The sequence below is a fragment of the Drosophila ananassae genome, chromosome 2L, assembly GCF_017639315.1.
Source record: "Drosophila ananassae strain 14024-0371.13 chromosome 2L, ASM1763931v2, whole genome shotgun sequence".
NCBI classification, from domain to species: Eukaryota; Metazoa; Arthropoda; class Insecta; order Diptera; family Drosophilidae; genus Drosophila; species Drosophila ananassae.
The window spans coordinates 4,792,693-4,815,181 of NC_057927.1; the positions used below are offsets into that span (position 1 = coordinate 4,792,693).

Consider the following 22,489-nt stretch of genomic DNA (forward strand, 5'->3'; position numbering starts at 1 on the left):
AGAATAACTCACTTTGATAAAAAACAAAAAGCAAAGAAATGATCAATGTAAACGATATTTGAAAACACAAAAAAACAAAAAAACAAAAAAAAAAATCATGAATATTCCCTCCAAATAATTTTTAAAAAATTATGTATTTGCTATAAAAGTCAAATCTCTGATAACTGTAATGGATGGAGACAGATCGGTGGAAAATAGGGTTCGATGGAAGATATGGGGATACTGTCTATAATGGAGGAATTATGTATTTAGCATGATGTTACCAGTTACATTTAACATAATTACAATTACAATGATTATTGTGTATTGCATGTGTATGTGAAATGTGTATGTAATTACCATGTAAACTCTAAAGAAAACAAAAAAAAAATGAGGAAATGGATAAGAAACTATGGCACACTTTTGCCATTTAATAGTAGTCAATTCTTCAAATGCATTAGGATAAGTGTGAAGACAGCAGACAGCTTTCACAGCAGGCCGCAGGAAGCGGTGTATTAAGAGGATGATGATATATGGACACTATTTTCTAAACGTATTACAACAATAATTTATGAATTTGTTGGTAATTTTATACATATATATACACAGTTACTTTTGTTAGCTAGCAAAACGACAACGACAACTTAGGTAGCGCCGAGGTAGATAAACTTTATGAATGTTGTACCCAAACAGCCCACGCCCCGAACACCCGCGAGAGCACACTGTACAGGCACGAACCTCACGGCCGGACAGGCCCACCAGATTTTGGAGGCCCGTCCCAATGGCCCGAATCCTACCAAGCTAGTTAGGTCCGCGTCCCTCACGTTTTCTCCTCACAAAACACACCTATTAACACACTCTTTTACACTCTTACACACACACTACTCACTGATTAGAGTCTCTGTTGGATTTGTTGTACTCTGCCATTTTTGGTGTGATATTCTATTGGTTGTGGCGGTTCTTTTTAAGCCGTTTTACACATTGTTGCATTTCTACTAATCGTAACCGACCTAAACTGGGTCACCCCATGAGACAAAAAATGAAAATCAAGTAAAAAAAACGAATTACAAAAACGGAAAGCAAGAAATATATAACTTTTCAATTTCCTGTTGTTGTTTTAGTTATACATATATATTCGTAATGGGTTTTTTAATTCGTTTTTACTAACTATAACTGATTGCCGAACTTTGTTAACTATTTTAGTCCATACATACGTACATACATACTTTTAGGTTTAAGCACTTGTAATTTAATCTAACATGATTTGAGCAAATTTAATGAAAATGAACTAACTTACAAAACACAAAACGAAAATAAAGTGGTGGTCGTAACTAAAGTTATGCTTGTTTTTTCTTAATGGGTTCTAAATCTAGCTTAATCTTCGTATACTTAATATAATAGATTTCCAAACATTACGTATACGCCCCTTCTGTCCCATAAAAAATAACATAGTTTGAGAAACCTTTTATTCCATAGCTAATCCATTTTACATGGGATATAGAAAAGGAATACCAGTAACGAATCAGGGCTTCAAATACCATCGATCTGCATCAAAATATTGCCAACATTGCGAAATAAAATTTTGGGTTGATTTTTGACAAAAATCGTGATGTTACTTTAAAAATTTGAAAAAAATGGGTAAAATTTTAGTTGGTCAGATTATGATTTAGAATAATGGTACTCGAAGAGATAAAATCGGAAAGGCATACCATTTGTAGATCGGATGAATATTGACCAAGTTATGGTTATTTTCCTGAATTATTTTGAGCCGAAAACCTCCTTAACCCATAAGTCCATGGGTTGTCAAAAATGGTATCATTTGTGATACCTTTTAGCCCATATCTAAGTTATTTCGCATCGGATATGGAAAAGGAATGTCATTTACTAATCAGGGATCCGAGTACCTCCGATCTTCATCAAAATATTTCCAAAATCGCGAAGTAAAATTTTTGATCGTTTTTTGTCCAAAATTGTGATGCCACCCCTTTGAAAATTTTCAAAAAAATGGGTCATATTTTTGTTGGTCAGTTTATGAATGAAAATGATAGTACTGGAATATACAAGACTGGAAAGGTATAACATTTTGCCATAGGATCAATATTAGCCAAGTTATGAAACATAAGGCCCCACAAAATGTATCAATTTGCCATAGTGATGTGGCCAGGACTTGGATCTGGGGTGGATCTGGTCCTTGAACCATTATAAAATAATTATAAGTTATATACAAAATTAAGAATTGATTTTGTTTTCAATCTTAGAGCTTAGAGCACACTTTTGGGCAAACGTATAAACCCTCACGTAGGGTATACAAGATAAGACCAATTAAGTTTAGCCGAGACATCAACCTGAAAGCTTTCATGAGAAGAATTCTTCTCTTTTTTTTTGCAGCTGCACTGCGCGCTCTCTCTCTCTCTGGGTTCTACCTTCGTTTTGGCATTGTCCTTCCTCTCACCTTCTCTCAATGGCACTCACAAACACACACACACCAATTGCCTTTTGTCATTGTCCTTTTTGGCGTTTGCTTTTGCTTTCGCTTTCGCACTCGTTTATTTAGTTCAGTGTGTTCAGTTGCGATTCGGCTTCATATCCTGTCGTTGTCCTTTAGCGCTTGCCCAAGCCTTTTCAGTTTGAGGTTTTGAGTGCATTTGAGCGGCTGCAAATAAAAACAGAACTGTGTGTGCGCAAAAACAAACCATAAATATCTGGAAACTAGTGGATGTGGTTTGGTTAAAATCAAATATATAGATTGAACAGTGAAGGATATAGAGCGTATATCCTTAAACCAATTGCCGCATCTTAGCTAACCGGCTCGGAGCGTTATAATTATTTGACTCTTCATCGGGGTTGTGCATCTGCACTAAACGGCTTCAAAATTAACTACTCAAAGTACCACCACAACGCTATGTCCCTTTCGGCCATAGCCAAGGTAAGAAAATCCGGATATTGCAAGGATGTGAATCCCAGCCAGGACAGGCAGCGTCATTGGCGCCCTAGCTAGGCAGTTAGCAGTTGGCAAAAGTCCATTCCATTCCCGCAAAAATCACTCATACCCCCGCGGCCAGCAGCAATCTCTGACTTCAGTTTTTAGTCTGGGCTTCACTCATACCCCTCCGGCCATATCTAAAATTCGATTTTGCGCAGAACAGTGAGCTTTCCTCCCTCGCGTACACACACACGGCAAAGTTCCGCCAACAGGGTTGTCGAACGGCACACTTCCTGGGTGTTAAATGTTTCTGGTGTATTGGTGTATCTGGATGCGAATGGCTGACAACCCTGGAGCAGGCTTTTGACTCAAACTCCGAACACAGGACTCAACTTACAACCCCTAACAATAAAAGCACACCCTCTGCCAAACTTGTGAGCCAATTTTCTCCGGCTTTTGAGCAGGGGTCTCCGGTGTCCTTGGCGCTGCCTTCGCGCTTTGCTCAGGACAACGACAACTTGATTAAGGTTAATGCCCCTAGCTGACCTTGGGGTGCGACACACATCGGGACTTCGGGAATCGGGATCTTTCGCGCCTCGGACCCATTCGGACCCCATGGTTCGGTCCTCACTTTCCCATGAGTTCATTGAACTTTCCGGGAACTTATTATGCTTTCCGTGTACACATGTGGCCGATGAGGCCTGTGTGGGTGGTCTATAGGCTCTATTGGGTTGATTGGCCAAGTCAGGCCGGAACAGTCAGCCATATCCGTTGTGTGTATATCATTTTAGGGCTCGTCCTCGTCCTCGTCCTCGTCCTCGTCCTCGTCCTCGTCCTCGGTAGCGGCCATTGCCACTCCCCGCACCACTACCCTACCCTCTCCTTGGCTCCACTGTTGCTCTGCAGCTGTTGTCGGGCGCTATTTTTGGTGCAAGTCGAACTTGACGCTGTGCTTTTTGTCGGCCGGCCCATCAGTCTGTCTCCAGCTCTGCTCCTGTCTGCACACCATGAATCATGTGGGTACAAACCATATACTATATGCTCCATATATGTATATGTATTTATCGGAATCTAAGAAAATCTGTCTTATCTGTGAATGGGAAAGTGATAAGTGCGTAATTATGGGTTCAAGTTTATCGCGCCACCAACAAACTAGAACTGAATGCAAATGATTAAACCAGTTTGACTAGATGAGAATTTCTGAAAAATAGTGTTTGCTTGTTAAGTGAGTTGTGTTATGCTGGGCAACTCGTTATCAGTGTTCTGAACAACCTGTTCTGGTACAAATTAGAATAAATAGATTTCGTAATAGAGCTGGTGGGCCGGGCCCGGCCATTTGGTCGACAGTTGTGGTCGTGTCAAAATGTCTACTAATCCAAATTCCTCTGTTTCCGATTCCTCCCCCGATGCCCAGCCAATACTCTACTCGTATTGGCGCAGCTCGTGCTCCTGGCGCGTGCGCATTGCGATGAACCTCAAGGAGATACCCTACGACATCAAGCCGATCAGTCTGATCAAGTCCGGCGGCGAGCAGCACTGCAATGAGTATCGCGAGGTTAACCCCATGGAGCAGGTTCCGGCACTACAAATTGGTGAGTATCTATCTCCTATATCGACTTTAATAAACTTTTTTAAAATGTTCTTTTATGGAATAGATGGCCACACCCTCATCGAATCGGTGGCCATAATGCACTACCTCGAGGAGACTCGTCCGCAGCGACCACTCCTGCCACAGGACGTCCACAAGCGGGCCAAGGTGCGCGAGATCGTGGAGATCATTTGCTCTGGCATCCAGCCACTCCAGAACCTTATCGTTCTCATACACGTGGGCGAGGAGAAGAAGAAGGAGTGGGCCCAGCACTGGATCACACGTGGTTTCCGGGCGGTAGAGAAGGCGCTGTCCACCTCGGCCGGAAAATACTGTGTGGGGGATGAGATCTCCATGGCCGATTGCTGCCTCGTACCTCAGGTGTTCAACGCCAGAAGGTAAAGAACAAGTATTTTTTATAAATTTATTTATTTAACGAACTCTAACCCATCAGATTCCATGTCGACTTGCGCCCCTATCCTATTATACTGCGCATCGACCGGGAACTGGAGAGCAATCCGGCGTTCCGAGCTGCCCACCCCTCCAATCAACCGGACTGTCCGCCGGAGCTGCCCAACAAATAGAATTTTCCGACGCCAACTGCAAAGCGCCGTAAAACGAAAAAGTGAATTGCAGTTCGACACCGAAGACACAGGACAAACTAAAAACTAAACTCTGATCAGTGAGCAGGACGTGTGAAGGACTAGAAACGATGTGGAGGATTAAAAATATGGCTAAGCTGGCGAGGATTCCATTAAGAAGAAACAGTCGGATGTGATTTATAGAAATTGCTAACAGCATTTAAATATGCATAAATGCATAAAAATACTATCGATAGTATAACGAAATTCCATTCATGAAATTCAAAACTTCAAATTGCAAAATTCTCAAAAAGAAACGGAACAAAAACTTTTTAATAATAAATTCTTCGAATTCCCTTAGTTTGTCATTGTGAACATGATCTAAAAGATGAACTCATATATATTAAATGTAACTTATTTTTATGCATTTTATTTAGGCTAACAAAAACATAACAAATTCAAGGAAAACTCATGACGAAAAGCAAAATTCAATTCAGGGATCTATGAACAAAAAACAAAAAAGTATAAAAACCAAATCGAGAGCACATGTGTGCGGTTGAAAACTATCGAAAATATACAAATATATGTATAAGTACTTCATGTCAAAGTTGGGCAAATGCTAAACAAATCGTTCACAAAGTACAAAACGTCAGTCAACCAATAAGTAATATATACCAACCGACAAACTATACATTAAATCGAATAACTCATAAGTAATTTACAAAGAACTATCCAACCGGTCGGGTTGGTTCACCTATTTAATGGTTCTAAATGTCGCAATGCCTCTTTGATACCACTCAAAAAAGTAACTAAAGTAATCAATTATTTCTCTCAAACTCAATGCACATAGACGAATGATATAAAGCCAACAAATTAAGTGCACCCTAATTTTAATAGCAAGTTGATGTAAATTGAATCGTGAGGATTTGTTCACAACCCTTGTACGAGTAGTTGTAAGCCTGCCATTGCCAAGACCATACTAACTGTCCTTTATGAAAGTACAATGCAAGAATCGGTTGCCGAATCGAACGACGAATGCCGATAGTCACATCATACTAAGATACTATTAAACTATATAGAAAGAGCTGCGCATTTTCGCATCCGAAACCAAACGAAAACCAAACTTGAACTCGAAACCAACTTATATGCATAAATTCCGAAATATTGTAACAGTTCCATACATAATTAATAAATTAACTTCAAACTAAAAAAATATATTTATTTTTACATAATTTATATAGTAATTATCATGGTATGATAAGTACAGTACAGTTCTCTTTAAAAATAAAACCCAACTTTGTTCTTACAGATTCTACATAACGTTTTTCAAAAAGCGTTGCCTGCTTTTGGGGGCAGTTCAATTTAAAAAGCTAGTATCGATAGTTCTTAAAGTAAAAGCCTCTCATCAAACCAGCTGGGCACAGAGGTTACATAAAACAAGTGGTTTGTTTACTAGATATGGCTGCACTTCGACAACTCGGTTCTAGAGCTCTTCAGTTGCCACAAATTTGGAAGACTTCCGCTTCCATCGCCCTTGTACGAAATGCATCACAAGACGCCACTAAACCAATACTATATTCGTATTGGACAAGCTCATGTTCTTGGCGAGTTCGCATAGCTTTGGCCTTGAAGGATATTGACTACGAAATTCGAGCAACATCCTTGCTTAAAAAGGACAGCAATCATGTCTACACCACAGACTTTTTAAAAGTGAACCCCATGCAAACGGTTCCAGCATTGCACATTGGTAAGTGATGGTATTAAAAAATCAAACCACATTCATCCTTCTAATCGTTTAACTCCAATAGATGGAAACACGCTCTGCGATTCGATAGCAATAATACATTATCTAGACGAAACTCGGCCCCAGAATGCGGTTTTGCCCCAAGATCCTGTCCAGAGAGCCAAAGTCCGGGAGATAGTTTTTCTTATTGGTTCTGCCATCCAGCCCCTGCAGAATAGACTGGTCCTGGAAACCATTGGAGAAGAGAAAAATATGGACTGGGCTCGTCACTGGATATCGCGAGGATTTCGCGGCCTGGAGAGGATACTCTCTCAATCGTCGGGAAAATACTGTGTGGGAGATGAGATTTCCATGGCAGATGTGTTTCTTGTGCCCCAGGTCTTTAATGCCCTTAGGTACAAGACTGATATGACCCCATACCCCACGATTGTCAGATTGAACGAAGAGCTCCTGAAACTGGAATCCTTTAAGGTCTCCCACCCGCACGTACAACCCGACTGTCCACCAAAGTTTGCTAAGAAGTCTTAAAAATATAATCTCATTCCTATTCCACTTATTGCATTTACTTTTTAACCAAAAAATAAACATATTATCCCAAAAACCAATTGAGAACTCAGTATTGAATTATAATATAATTTTTATTAGTTTCGTCATTTTTATATAATCGTTCTTAAATGTGTAATGTGTAATTCACGTAATTCATTTATGTACCGTCCTAACTTTGCATTTCTAATTCTCCATCCTGGATGCGAATGCGGGTCTTTATAATGTATCTGTGTATGTATTTAGTATGCTTTGTTGGCGTTCCTGTTTGGAGTGAGTATGTGAATTGGTGTCCTGGGTGTCTGGGTGTCTGCATGTGAATATATGTAGTCAACAAATTTTACTATAATTACTATTACATACAGATGCGCCAGACGCATTACATAACATTACCATTACATTCGATATACATGCATGTTCTGTACTGTACTGTCTAACATCGGTACCGATCGATTGCCTACCTAGCTTAGCTTTCATTTTACTTTTGGCCGAAGCCATTTACCATAAAGTTCTAGTCGCAATCTGCATCATTTTTGTTCGAGTATGATTCATTTTGGGTTATATAGCTATGTATATATATATATTTATATATATATGTATGTTGAGAGGAGTAACTGTTTGCATACTTTCTGTTCGCAATTGTACAAGTTTTTCTTATCGTTTTCTTTAATTGCAAAAATTATGTTTTTTTTTTCGATTTGTTAAAACTTGAATGAGCTACTTTTAAAGAATCTTCTTGTAGGGATACTTTTTGATTTAATTGTTTTAATATTTCTCTAGACTATTTTCGGTATTTACTATCCTTTGGTTTTCTTTACTTTTTTGTTTTGTTTTCAAATCTATGTTTTGTAAAATGATATTAGGAAATAAAAAAAAAAAAATCTACTTTATTCCATGGTTATGTGTGGATGATAATTTATTGCGATTTCAAAATGCTAAATGAATAATTTTATAAAATCTTTTGCATTGCTAGTTGATTCTTTAAAAAACGTCAATTGATTATATTTTGTAAATCGATCATAACTAAATATCGTTGATTTCATTTTGCTTTTAGTTCATATCATCATCATCATCATCATTTCATTCAAATAGGATTTCGCGATTCTCATTTACTGGGATTCATTTGCACTCAGAAAGGGATTTGTTTTGCTAAAATTTTATTTAAATATTTTGCTATAAGTATAAGTAAAACTTGTTTCTCATCGCCATGTATTTCGTTCTCGTTATCGCTACTTAAACACATATTTTCCTACATTGCCCATTTGCCTGGATCTCAGTCCAGAATGGCCGCAAATCGATTTCGATTCGCCTGGATTTTGGATTTGTTCGCTTTTCGCTTGTTCGGTATTCAGTTTTCGGTTGGAGCCCTCATGTGTTCGCACCTAGGTTAATATTACATTTGCTTGGCCTATTTAGGCGGCGCTGTATTTACATACAATTAAATACTCTATATACGTTTTATCTGTTTACATTTTCCGACTTTATTTCTCATTTTGTCATTATTATTATCACAGTCAAATCATAAAAGATTTAGTACTTTTACTTTTGAATGAGTTTCCATGATGTTTGGTTTTTTTGTTTTGTTTTTTTTTTGCTAAATGTTCCGCGCATTCGAATGGCCATCGATCAATGTCGAATTCACAAATTGGTTTCGTTTTTTAATTTATTTCACTAAATAACTATTTGAGAGATCGAAAAGGGTTGCTTGCTGTTCGTTACTTCTATAGTGCGCAACGGAATTTGACATTGAGTGAAGAGTGTGCTAGTGTTGCCCGTACATTCTGGTTTTTCTTGTTTTATTGAATTCTCCTAAGAAACGTTTAGAAATCCGCAAAGTAATAATATTGATTAAATTAGTTATTTAGAGCGTCTGCTATGATTAGATCTAATCGTATGTGTAAAATATTAACGCAATTATAATCCCTACATGTTGAGCGAAATGTTGAACTTCTGAGGACCTGCGTCTGATATTGGCCAGGCAATAATATCTATTTTAGTTTTGTTTTTTTTTTTTTGTTTCTTCTAAGGTACTCACGTATGCAACATCATAGGTTGGTTGGTTGACAATTGAGAAAGTTTCTATGTGAAGAATATTCGACAAACACCCCACAACACTGGGGCATCGCCTCTTTAGTTTTTTATGATTTAATTTTCATGACCTATTTGTACACTGAATTATTTCTTCCTTCGTTTCTCGTTTCCCGATCATTTTTGTATTTAATTTTTAGGCTACTATACAACTTGTTGGATGTAGACCATGTGCCAAATGAACTGTGCCGAAATGGAAACAAAGTTAATAAATAAATAAATAGTTTGGGGGATCGTGCCGAGCTGCACTTTTAAGATCCTTTCGATCGGGAAAGTGTGGCCCTGCACGACCCTCTCGAGTTCCGAGTTCTTTGTTTCAATCGTTAAACCGTTTTATTTGTTTGAATTAATTAATATTAATTTTATTTATCACACTAACGACTACTTGTTTATACTTTTAGTGTATGCGAATATATATATGTATGTATATATAGTATTTAATATTTTACTAATGTTGTATGCTTCTGCTGTGAAGGTTGCTGAATGAACTTCTCCGTAGCCGTTTCCGGGTCGACTCGCTGCCAATTCTGTAGATTTATACATACAATGCTATAATGAGGTTATATAATGATTCAGTTAGTCCTCCGATCCTGCTGTCGCGTCAAACTCTTGACGCAACACAAGCAATGCAATTGCTTTCAAACATTATTTCTGATCTGATTTCGATTTCAGGGTGTGCTTTCGATTTAATATATGCGTACATACAAGTATATGGTTATGGGGGTGTGTACATTTATATATAATGCATACGCATCCGTAATGTTTAATTGTTCTAATAACAGTGTGGGTGGCAACGCATAACAAAATTATAGTTAAAGTTTATCCTCCTCTAATTTCGACCTCTAAGTATGCTTCAATACTTAAAGTACGCACACTTAAAGCCTTGCTTTAAGGATCTCTCTATTTATGTAATATGTGTATGTATGTATGCCCTATACGAGATTTGATTGATAAATTGAACTCTTTCTTACATATTTGTATTTTATCAAATTACGGATTTTTAAGAGCAAACTCTTGCTACATTTTATTGTGTTTGTTTTCTTTTCATTTGTTGGTTTCTTTTCCATTAATGCTCAAAGTCGAATTTGAATTACTTTAGATATATTTTATGTACTGTATGTATATATTTTAATAAAAGTTGCTTTTATGCTTACTACTTTAACACTAATAGAATCCGTCGTTGAAATAACAGCTGTATTACTCTCATCTACCATCTTTATCTTTCCTTCCATAATCATTCTATTGTTATTGTTATAGATGCCTTTCAATAATGATTTAATAAAATTTCTGATGGCGAAAACTCAATGCGCACGTCTTTCCAAAGTTTCCTAGTTCGAAATGATTGCAGTGGTAGGTAAGTGGGTGTGGTTTGGAGGGGGGGCATGAGTAGTTGGCATGACAAATGTGTCTGATAAGTGGGTCGAGTGCTTGGCATTACGGTTTGGTTGATGGTAAGCACAAAGCAATCATGCAGCCGATTGGTGCAACTTGGATTTAGCCAGACTGGGCGAGAAGCTTCAATTTGTACAGCAAATAACGAACGCATTCAAACAATAAAATCCAAACAAGCATAAACACGTCGAAAGCGGGTCGCAGGACATCCGAACCGGATGGATAGGATGTGACATTGCGCCCCATATCTTCCAAATAGTTCCCTACTTTCGTCACACCCTCGGAAGTGATATTCGTCGGTTCGGTTGGATCACAAATCGGACAATATTATTGGAGAAACAGAGTGAGAATTGGCAAAAAAGACTTGTTTTTTTGTTTTTGTTTTTTTTGACCGAATACGTATGCATATGGAGTGGGGAGTTGGACATGTGGTCCCTGGATTATCCTGGACTGCCCATGCATCGATGAATTGTCGAGAGAACTTGATTCCGGGGAGATTTTTTGCTTTTCAAGTAAAGCTTTTCTTTTCTCTTAGTTGTCTCATTAAAAAATTAATTATTTCATAATTAATTTCAAGTATCGTTTGACTTCTCGTTTTTTTTTTTTTGTTAATAAATATATTTTTTCTTTGTTTTGTTGTTTTTTAAATACATATCACAGATCCAGTACAAATATAAGTATATATATATTTGTGTTTATTTCCTCCTTCCTTTCTCTACTATGTTTAGTTATTTTATATAAAACTCATATATTAAACATAACTCAGTGAGCACGCGCATATGATACTGATATTTAGTACGAATATGTGAATGTGTATGGATGGTGTGTGTGTGTGGCATGGTATGTGTGGCATAGTGTGTGTGTCAGTGGGTGTATCTATGTGACAGGTATTTTTGAATCAATGCATTGACTGTGTCTGTCTGGTAAAATAGAGTTTGTGCTTGGATTCTTAATGGCCTGACAGATTTCTCCCATAGATAGACGCAAGGCGAAGAAGACGAAATAAATGTCATTTGTTGTTGGATAGGTAGGTTGATTGGTTGACTGATTGATTGATTGACTGATTTGATTGACTGACTGATTGGTTGACTGCTTTGTGGGGTGGACGAAAGGGGGATCTGTGTATTTATGCTTGTTATGATTTTGGTTTGTTGTTGTTTGTTAATCTAAACGTAGATTCGTTATTCTGGAATTCTGCATTTAATTTGCCTGGATAGTTCCTAGTTTAAGAGACGGTCTATTGCTTTTGGTTATAACATTTGTTTTCTTTTTTAGAATATTCTACGTTATGCCTGTTCTGTTCTGTTCTGACACTGATCAATTTCAAGGATTCAAGAATCCTCAATTATTCAATATGATGATCGTAAAACAACAAATCTAAATAAAATACCAACATCTGAATCATCATTCATTCATTCCTTCCCCTTACGTTTTCGATTTGTTTTCTTTTGGATGTTAATGCATATTTCAAGGCACACTAGCATTTACGACTGTACTTTCAAATTTACTTTCTTTTTGTTCTCCAGGTTTTTGTTATCTTCAGTTTGCTTATTGATTTGCATCGTATTATAATGTTTTTCATCTTGTTTTTCACTTGATTTAATATTTTAATCGTATTATATAAATATTGCACAAATAAGAACAAATGTAGGTAAGTTTTAACAATAATAGCAAAAAATTAATAAGAACAACTTGTAACTTAAATATAGAGGCTTAGCTTAGGATTGGTTGCTGTTGTTTGCTGTTTTTTGTTTGTTTGTTTCTTTTTTTCTTTGTTTATTTATATTATATAATCATTCAATTGGTACGTTGATGAGCGTTCTCAGTGATTGAACTGAAGTTTGTATCTGATTGAAATCGATCTGAGCAAAGAAGTGGTTGGTTGACTGATTGACTGATAGGCTGACTGACTGATTGTTGAGTTGATATTGATATTGATACTGATTGTTCATGATAATGTTGTAGACTGGTTGTTGGGATAAGTTTTTTGTTGAGTGTTAGTGGTACTGGTTGTGGGCGCTTGTGAGCTATGAGTGGATGGTGGCTGTGGTGGTTTTGGGGTTGGTGTTGGTGGCGCAGGGCGCTTTAAATTAAACACGAAATAAACGTTGCAGGTTTTCATTGTTTTGTAATCAATTTTTATTGAAATTTTGTTTCATCTTTGTTTTATTGTAATCAAAAAAGAAATGTTAAACTTAATTATGTGTAAGGAATAAAGTAAATAAGAAAATTTTCATTACAAGTAAGGCATTTCTCTCTCTGTAGGCGATTGTGATCGTATGGGTATACTTGTCTTTGTGGGTGTGTGGGTGTGTGTATATAGGTGTGTATATGAATAAGGGAAATTTTTTAAATGTGATGTTAACATCTTTTGTCTTTACATTGCGTTTCTAGATAGATATGTACATAGAATTTTTGTGAAATGTTTGTTGAAAATGTTTAATAATTGCACAATACTTAAAATTAACAAGAGAATTGTTTTGGTGGATCTTATTTTTTTTTCTGACATATGAAGAAACCCCTAAATGAATGCTTTAATATGAATATTTTACAAAGAATTAATTAATTTTTTTTTTTTGTGGTTGTATTTTCACTATAAAGATATTGTGATGCATTAAGTGACAGAAAATGTAAGACTTAAAATTAAAATGTAAGAAACAAATGTGCTAAATTTACCAAAGGAAATGTAGTTAACAAACGCATAATGACAAAAAAATAATAGGTGCAGTTCTCTAACTGGCAACTAACAAATCGCAGTGTTTTTATTCTTTATAAATATAAATAAAACAAAAGATATAAGGAGTAACAAATCGGGAGCACAAAATCAAAACCAAAAGGAGACTCACGTGCGCGCGCAACACATTAACACCACTCGAATGGATCCGAATGGATCGTCTTTAAAACTAAACAACATTATCATGATCAACATCAACTGTAACGTTTTTTTTGGGAAAGTGTTCATATACACAGAGGTCAGAGTTTAGAGGTCAGGCTGAAGAATCGTAGGTGAATATATATTAACAGCGATAAGCAATTATGAAAGGGGGCCAACAACATATAAAAAAACAGAAAACGGTAACGAAAGTACATCAAATGTCAACAAAGTCACTATATTTTGCTGTAGTATCTTTTTCATGTTCACTAGCCTGTCATTGCAACAAGTTGCAACAATCATTATGTAGCAAGAGGATGCATTTCTTTTTTCTCTTCTTGTTGCTTGTTGCTAGTTGCATGTTGCTGTGTGTGTGTGTGTTGGTTGGTATTTGTAAAATATTTACCTTATTTCGAGAGTTAGAATCTCATCTCAAGTTTTCACTGAAAACGCTCGATCATTACACAGATTTTCAGATATTTTTTTCAATTTAGCTCAACATAATAGTATTTATGTGTTAGGTGTGTGGGTGTGTGTGGGTGTTTATGGTGGCATATGTATTTATATATATATGTATATGTATAGGCATGTGTGTGGATAATATATATATATAAACAAGACTCAACAACTGTGTACATATACAGTATATATATGCACAATATATATGCCCCATGTATCGTATAGCTTTGTCGGGATGACCAAAAACAAAACACGCAACGCAAACATACGCATCACAAACAAAAACCCAAACAGTAGTATTCCTTTACTAAGGAAGTCTAATCATCTAACTGGCAATATAACTTTCTTTTCAATTTTGCTTTCAATTCTCGATTTTGCAATTTTTCAATTATCAATTTTTAGGCTGTTTCGAGTGTGACAAACAAATGCAACAATTTATATAATAGAAGGTAGTAGGTAGTACATAGTATTATACAATTTTAACTATTTTTTCATTTCATTTTTTTTCTTATTCATTTATTATTAATTTATTTAATATTTTTTTTTTTTTGCTTGTTTTGTTTTCTTTGAAAAGGGCGTTAGTTAAAGCAAAATTTTCTTGAGTTTGAAGGCCTTGAACAGTTTACTCATAAAGTGTAATGGGAGCTTTGCAATACATAATTATTATTTATTAATCGCTTAACTTTTAGCTGCACGTATAACAATTGGTGTTATCCCTTCATGTCATTTCAATTTTTAGGTTGACGTGTTTTAGTTGTAAATCTTTTCATTTGCTTTAAAATTTATGTTTCTTTATATTGATTTTTGTTTTTAAGAAATTAACAAATGTTTTTAGACAAAAAACTTGCATATGTTGGGGGGGAGGGGGAGATTGTTTGGTTGTTGTTGTTTTGCTTTTTTGCCTGCTTGTTGTTCTGTTAGATTTGCTGGTTGGTTTTTTCTTTTTTTTTATACTTGGATATTAATTCACAACAGTGGTTAATGGAATTTGTCGCGCCCTCTTTGTCTCCTCGTCGTTGATTTTCTGTTCAATTAGATATTGCGCTTTGGCAATGGCACTCGGCTGACCAGTTATGGTTACAATGCGATTTCTAGTGCCAGGTGCGAATATGCCCTTTTTGGAAATTTGCACATTTGCGCCAGAAACATGTTGAATTTCAACTAAACTACGACCGTTCGGACCTGGAATATTTGCATCAGATTTATGTTAAAAATCTTTCATAATATTAAAATGACAATAAGGGTATATGGGATAGGTATTATATATGTATAAAGTATATGGTATTGGTATATTGGTATTGGTATTGGTATTGGTATTGGTATTGGTAAAATTATATTATATTTATTATGTGTGTGTGCATTAGTGTTATAAGGACTCCCTTTTTTTTCGTTTGAAGCCCAAAAATAAAAATAAACCAAAGAAACGAAAATCAATAGCCATTCTAATATGCTGTGTGGTGGTCAAGTGACTAACCTAATGACCTAACGACCTTACAACTGACACTGAGGTAAAACTGCGCAAAAACAACAAAATCTAATTCCAACAAAATAATAATATTTTACGCATGGTTACCCAACAAAAATTGCACTAGCCGACTGGGCGTCCGTCCGCCCAGCTTCACGTAAGTAAGTAAGTATATAAGAAAAAATTCGTTATGAATAATCAAGAAATGGGGGAAAATGTGAAAGTTTTTCAACCTACAACCTACCGCTAAAGCTACTGTCTACTTGTTTCTTATAACATATATTCTATCGGATGTCTCCTGGTAACTGCTGCTCCTGTGCGAACTTTCAGTGGGATGCTGAGCTGTTTGGTTTTTGGAATTCAACTGGAATTGCGTGGATCATGGGTGGTTATGGGTGGTTATGGGTAGTGAGAGGCAAGAACTTGACTAGAAATTTCGCTAAGTTTCAATGAATTGCAGTAGGAAGACCACTTGAGAATGTACCTCGGAATGTAAGATATGCAAAGAATAGATTGCTACCTAGATCTGTCTCTCTCTCTGGAATGAAATCTGGAATGGAATATCTCTCTATATCTAACATAACTATTATATGGCTAATCAAAAAATATGTGTGATTGGTGGTGCTATGGGGGAAAACTGTAATGTAAAAATGTAAACGGTTGCGGGAACTCTTTTTGTGTCTTCTGGAATATTTCTCTCAGCTTCTCGGGGGAGCTCTTTGGGGTGGTGGGGGATGTATGTTTTGCTAAAGGGAAGCGGGTGGGGTGGGGGCGTTAAGGGTTGGGGAGGAAAAATATATTTGCGGTGTTGTTGGTTCTCTGTTGGTTGCTGTTTTTTTTTTTGTTTTTTTTTGAAAATTTAGTAGGGATAATAGTAAGGGCGCGCACCTAGAATAGCGCCGATAATCACTTCCGGCACCTCGACGTTCTTGGAGTCCTTGGAACTGAGGTCGCCCGGAGTGGGGCTCTTGCTGAGTCCGCCCAGCTGTGCCGTGGTCGCCGTTCCCGTGGCGGCCGTCAGCCCGAAGCTGTTGTTGTTCAGCGAGACGGGCGTTGTGGCCGGCGCCGTGGCCGAGCCCAGGTGGCGGAATGGATCGAATTGGACCGCAGCAGCGTCCAGTTGCGTCTGCGTCGGTCTGGTTGCGGCAGCTGCAGCGGCCGCTGCTGCGGCATACTGCTCCAGATTCACCTGGCCGACGGCCCCGAACACGTTGCTGGCGGTGGCCGCGGATGCGGCGGCCGCAGTCTGCTGGTCCAGTGTCGTTACCCCGAGTACCCCCGAGAAGTTGCCCAGTGTCGAGTGGGCGCCATTGGTGTGCGGTACTCCCACGCCCATGGCCAGTACACCGTACTTGGCCAGTACGCCCAAGGCGGCGCACACTTCAGTGGTGACGGTCTCCGAATAACCAGAGCCGCGCATGGCAACCTATAAGGAAGTAAGGAATATTAAGTATACGCCATGTGGGTGCTCAGTATATGATAATTCCTTACCTTAATATGCTCAAGGAGTTGAGTGGCAACCGCTAGATTGGGCGCCGGATTGGGGGCGCCCAGGTTGATAGACAAGTTGATGCCGGTGCCGTTGACTAGCAGGCTGGCAGCGGAGCTGGTGCCGCCGATCGTTGTGCCCAGCGTGGAGTTAAGCGAGGCGGTGCTCGAGTTAATGGCATTCTGGTTGGTGGCATACGGAGAACCGGTCGGATTGAAGTTGGCCACCGGGCCACTAACATCCGCGTACGATACGTTAAGGCAGGTGCCTGACTGCGGATCCTCAACGATCTTCGAGAGGATCATTTTGCAGGCATTCTTGTTGTTCTCCTTATCGCCAATGATGGTGATGCAGCGCTCCTGCAGCGATACATCCTTGGGCTTCTGCGAGATCTGGACGTAGGAGCCGCTCTCCTCCTTAATTTGTTTAATGAAGGCACCGCCCTTGCCGATGATCATGCCAGCCGTCGAATTGGGCACCAGGATCTTGACCTGCTTGTCACGCTCCTGGGTCTGTTTCGACTCCGCATCGATGATCTTTGTGGTTAGGTCGGGCTTCTCACGGATTTTGTCCATGATAAAGTCCAAAACGAACATGATGGCCTCCGTGGAGCCAGTTATCAGGCACACCCGTTCAGTAGTGCCTGCACAAAAATACATCAAATTAGTTACTGCCAGAGTCTGGAATGTCAGGATTTCTTATTAACTTACCCGGATAGAAGTCATGGGATTTTGACATCTTAACCCTAGCACCCGTGTCTTTCTGCAGGGAGGCGATCGTCTCGCCCCCTTTGCCAATGATGGCCCCGGAGGCCACCGCCGGCACCAATATCTTCATGTGATACGTTGTCTCGCCTGGAAGCATAAAATCGAAACGGGTTCACAGAGCAACCGATGGATTAGTCTTGGGAGGGACTACTTCTCTTTTCGAATTTGATTTGTTTTTGTCAAATAGATTAAGGGTTCTTGTACTGGTTAGTAGTCTGTGCCCTTGGCGTTTGCATACAATCTAGTTTTGGTTATTGTTAGTTGGATATCTAGTTTAGTATCTAGCATTATTATATATAGTATATATAGTAGCCCCTATGATAGGTTACAAATTAAAAATAATAACAGCATTTCAGCAGCGTCGATCGCAACGACATTGAGATCTACTCTCGGTGCTTTTAGTTTTAGGTATTAGTTTCAAATAGAGATTGAGTTTTAGTTTATTATTATTTATTTTTTTTTTTTATTTTTTGACATGGAGAGGTGGGCGAGCAGTTATGTGGTGCAGGCGTGGTGTTCGACTGTTGTCTGTTTTTGTTGGTTGCTTTGCTGTTTGTCATGAGAGAGAGATATATGCGCTCGAGATGAGATGTATAACAGACAAAATGCGAGGCGACACACGAAACACATGAAACGTAGACCGACTCCACGTTTTCCAACTCCACTCCGGAGTAAGGTCAGCAGCAGCATGGCCAAGAAAAACGCAGCATGGCCCCACCAATTACCATATACACATTCTTCGACCCTCTGGGGGCAGCTCGAACCAACCAAGTTTTTTGTGAGAAATATAAGCCAAAGTAAGAAAAAAGTTGGTCATAGGGTCGAAGGTTAATGTGCTTGGCTGCAGTGTCTGGTCGGTTGGTCAAGAGTCTCAGGTTAAAATCAGTCGGTGTTCGTTGGCAATCGAAAGTCAAGCTCAAAGCTCATTGGAAACCAAGAGGCAGCTAATCAGACAGAATAGACAGCAGATGCAGAAAAACGATAGATGAAGTCTAACGCTTTGGAGCTTTGGTTTGGTTATTAATCGGTTTTAAGTTAGTCGATCTGACAGAGTTTGGCTAGACAGAGATGGATTTAATGGTATTTAATGAAAGTGTGACAAAGCTTACCATGATGAATATGATTATTGTTATTATTTTCAATTTCAACCTCAATTCCAGAACAAACTGACTCACCTGCAACGGAAAGAGAAAACAAGAGAAATAGGATTATAAGTATTGAATCTTATAGCTTATGGTATCAAAAAATGGTACATGATCGGGGCGAAGACGTCAATTACACAACTAGATGATGTAAGATGTCAGTTTTGAAATGAGGTTCGATGTGGAGGAGCTGGATGGTAGCGCAGTATAAAATGATATCATCTTCGCCCGGCCAAGTCAAGTCATATAGCCTCAAGTCACCGGCAACCATGGCCGAGCCGAGCCGAGCCAGTAAACAAACAAATTTCAATTAATAAAATGTGTCAAACGGAGACGCTCTATTACACAAATGCACCAGAGCCAGCAGTGGCGGTGCAGCAGTGCAACAAAAACAAAAACAAAATGATCTAAGCGCGTTGCACCTGACTGGTCTGTCTTTCTTGACTCGACTTGAGGCAGCCCAAGACACTTGGCACTCGCTTTGTTTAAATTTAGCTTCTCCTCCTCCTGCCCACACCCCGACCAGTTATGCCGGCTATCTCTCCCCTGAAATGTATGCCAGGCGTTGACGTCGTCGTTGCCACTCGAGAGGCAAAAGTGTCCTTCAAAAGTATTTCTCTAATTAGACACACCACACACATGTGCCACAATGACATTGCATGGCACCAGAGGGCCTGTGGGCTGTAAGCTGTGGGAAATGGGAGATATTGGACCATTTGCCCCGATTTGCATGCATGTGTGAAAATGCGATTTGCGAAAGAATTCGCAACGAAAGCGAGAGCCATTTCAGCCCACATATTTCGAAGCATGCTGCCCAATTTCCGCTTCAAATAATTGAAATTGCTTAAGTGCGCCGGACGCATCTGTCAGCTATCTATCGCTTATCCCATATATCCGTATTATTGTGGGCAAAAAATTCCAAAAATTCGGACAAAATATATACAATGAATTTATGGGAATGGAGAGATACTCGTAAATAAGAAGAAACTGCAAAATGCATGGCAAATAATATGCAGAAGGAAGCAACAAAGTTGGCCATTTGCTTAGCTTTTTATGGGCCACCAAGGACCAGGACCAAGACCAGAACCAGGACCCGAACCCGGGGACCAAGAAGAACAACGACGCTGGGAAGCTGCGTTGCTGTTGACACTGTGCAGCCCCGGTTTAAATTATGTGACTGTCATAAATAACACTTGCAGGCCAGACCGAAGACCGCCCGGGCGGTGCAGCAGGGCGACTGGGCGGCAGGCAGACTGGAGACTAATTTCGTATGCATTGTGTGGAGGATTGGACGGGAAACTAGGCTAACGACAAGCCCCAGCTCCTGCAAACCACAATAAACGGCGAGTAAAAAAAAAGGAACACCTCTGCGGAGCAATCTGCAACACGCGAATTGCTAAAGCCAACGCCAGGAGGAACTTGTCGCGTACCACGCTACGTATGCGTAATGTGTCACGCAAATAAGCGATCGGATCGGGCCATGGAAGGTATGTCCTTTAAATAGCGCTTTAGGAAAATAAAAATTTATTGAAATCAAAACACAGGCCACCCTCAATCCCCTCTCTTGGCATTCCACTATGCCGCAAATATTTCAACCGAATTTTATGCAACACACACATGAATGAGGAGAGCAGGGCTGGGAAAGGAAAGTCGAATCTATACATAAGACATGATATTTCGAAGCACAAAAATGGACGCCCACATTAAAGCGTACGATTAGCATATGAGATATTATATAGTCGATTGTGGTTGTTTGCTTGTTTGTTTGTAGTTTTTGTTTTTTTTCAGCTGAGTTTTCTATGAGTGTTTGCTGGTATTATAGTTTTTTGGCTTTTTTTTTGGTTGTGTATCTGAATCTGATGTTGTGTGCTGGATGTTGGTGATATTTGGATTATTTTCTTTTAAAACTTTCAACGCAATGTTAATGGACAACTCATTTATAGCTTCTGGCTTTTTAGGTGACGTTCGGTTCGGCTGTCTTTTCGACATTTGGGCGCCCATTCTATATATGTTTTGATTTTTTTTAGTTGCTGGCGGCATTTTAGAATGAGGCGACGTGGTGATTGATGCTGTTGCTTTTGTTGGTTGGTTGGTTGTAGCGAGCTCGATAGTTATATAGAGATATATATATATATAATATATAGAGAAGTGGTGTACATTTTATGTATGGTGTAGTAGAGGAAGTTGTGCGCAACTTTTTTGATAGTTCTATGCTGATGCTGATTTGCTTGTTTCTTAATCTCAAACTCACCGTAACACCAACAGGAGGCAGTCTTATAGTTGCCAGCATGATTGCCCAACGACAATTGCTGTTGCTGTGGTTGTTGTGATGCTGTTGCTGTTGCTGTTGCAGTTGCTGTTGCTGTTGCTGCACCACTGGCAGATGCAACACCTGCCACTGTTGCTATTGCTGATGTCGCTGTCGATGTTGCGGGTGGTGATGGTGTTTGACAGCCCGACGGTGTGCCACCATTTGGCGAACCACCATTCTCACTCAGTGACGTCTGCTGCAGATGCGGATCCATCTGGCGATGCGGAATATGACTGGGATTAACTAGGCACTGTTGCTGCTTATAGCTATGAACGGCTAATGAGTATGCAGCGTTGCAATGTGTGCTGTGATTGCTGTTGTTGCTATTGCTATTGCTATTGCTGCTGCTGATGTTGCTGCTGCTGCTGTTTCTACTGCCGCTGGCCAGCGAATGTGTTGTTGATGAGGGCGACGACGTTGTGGTTGTGGAATGTCGTGGCTGATAGTTACAAGCTAATTGCTGCATAGATGTAGGCGTTGATTGCTGATATTGGTATGTATAATGTTCTTGTTCTTGTTGTTGATGCTGTTGCAGTTGCAGTTGCATCTGTTGCTGTTGCTGTTGCAGTTGCTGTGGTTGCTGCACAGACGAGTCTTGAGGATAATAATTAAAGCCAAACTGCTGCATCAGCTGCTCAGCAGCCCGGTCCATGGCGGCCTTCATAATACTCGTACTCTCCATACTGTTTGGAATTGCTGCCCGTTCAGTCTTCGGATTGCTTGCGACGGAATTGATTCTGCCTTGAATCGATTGTACTTGTTATTTGGCTCCTTAGTTAACCGACTTTGTTTCTTTGTTATATTGATTTATTTAGGATTTTTTTTTTTTTTTTATTTAGGTTTTAGTTGTGTGTGCTCGCTCCTATATATTTGATAGGTTTTGTTGCGGTTGCTCTGTTTCGATATTTAATCTACGCGCTTTCCAATTATCAAACTTGTTCAATAAACGAAAGAAAAAAGAAATGGAAAAATTTGTTTAAATTAAGCTTGCATCATAGATTGATTTGGTCACACTGCAAAACAAACGCAGCCCATGGGTGCCGACTGCGCTTACACTTAAGGCTCATATGAGAGTGTGTGGGAGAGGGACAGAGTGATAAAGTAACGGAAAGCGGATACTTTACGGCCGCCATTCTATCGCTCGAC

General features: G+C 39.1%; 3 protein-coding genes across 20 annotated transcripts in view; 2 read left to right on the forward strand and 1 right to left on the reverse strand.

Moving 5' to 3' along the window:
* The first annotated feature begins 2,547 nt into the window (after positions 1-2,547).
* Positions 2,548-5,718, forward strand: LOC6500545 (probable maleylacetoacetate isomerase 2). 3 transcript variants are annotated; one of them, XM_001953393.4, is made up of 4 exons: positions 2,548-2,905; positions 4,317-4,494; positions 4,558-4,888; positions 4,945-5,718. In XM_001953393.4, the coding sequence occupies exons 1-4, from the start codon at positions 2,882-2,884 to the stop codon at positions 5,072-5,074; spliced, it is 663 nt and encodes a 220-aa protein (XP_001953428.1). In that variant the 5' UTR covers positions 2,548-2,881; the 3' UTR covers positions 5,075-5,718. The 3 variants fall into 3 exon arrangements, with proteins under 3 accessions (XP_001953428.1, XP_032312122.1, XP_014766616.1); XM_032456231.2 differs by lacking the exon at positions 2,548-2,905 and adding an exon at positions 3,895-3,918; XM_014911130.3 differs by lacking the exon at positions 2,548-2,905 and having other exon boundaries at positions 4,080-4,494.
* A 735-nt stretch (positions 5,719-6,453) lies between these two features.
* LOC6500546 (probable maleylacetoacetate isomerase 1) lies at positions 6,454-7,420 on the forward strand. The gene is made up of 2 exons (XM_001953394.4): positions 6,454-6,818; positions 6,880-7,420. The coding sequence occupies exons 1-2, from the start codon at positions 6,530-6,532 to the stop codon at positions 7,341-7,343; spliced, it is 753 nt and encodes a 250-aa protein (XP_001953429.1). The 5' UTR covers positions 6,454-6,529; the 3' UTR covers positions 7,344-7,420.
* Positions 7,421-7,434: 14 nt separating this feature from the next.
* The window catches only part of LOC6500001 (RNA-binding protein Nova-1), a 36,964-nt gene continuing 21,909 nt past the window's right edge, over positions 7,435-22,489 (reverse strand). For 5 of the 16 annotated variants that reach the window (XM_044714343.1, XM_044714342.1, XM_014910828.3 and 2 more), the window contains 4 exons: positions 17,834-17,977; positions 17,126-17,766; positions 16,523-17,060; positions 7,435-15,351 (listed from right to left, as the gene is read on the reverse strand). In XM_044714343.1, coding sequence (XP_044570278.1) covers positions 15,131-15,351; positions 16,523-17,060; positions 17,126-17,766; positions 17,834-17,977 — 1,544 coding nt within the window. In that variant the 3' untranslated portion in view covers positions 7,435-15,130. Of the gene's footprint in view, positions 15,352-16,522; positions 17,061-17,125; positions 17,767-17,833; positions 17,978-18,999; positions 19,066-21,283; positions 22,278-22,489 lie in introns of all 16 variants that reach the window. The other 11 variants (XM_044714341.1, XM_014910822.3, XM_032456221.2 and 8 more) reach the window with 4 other exon arrangements.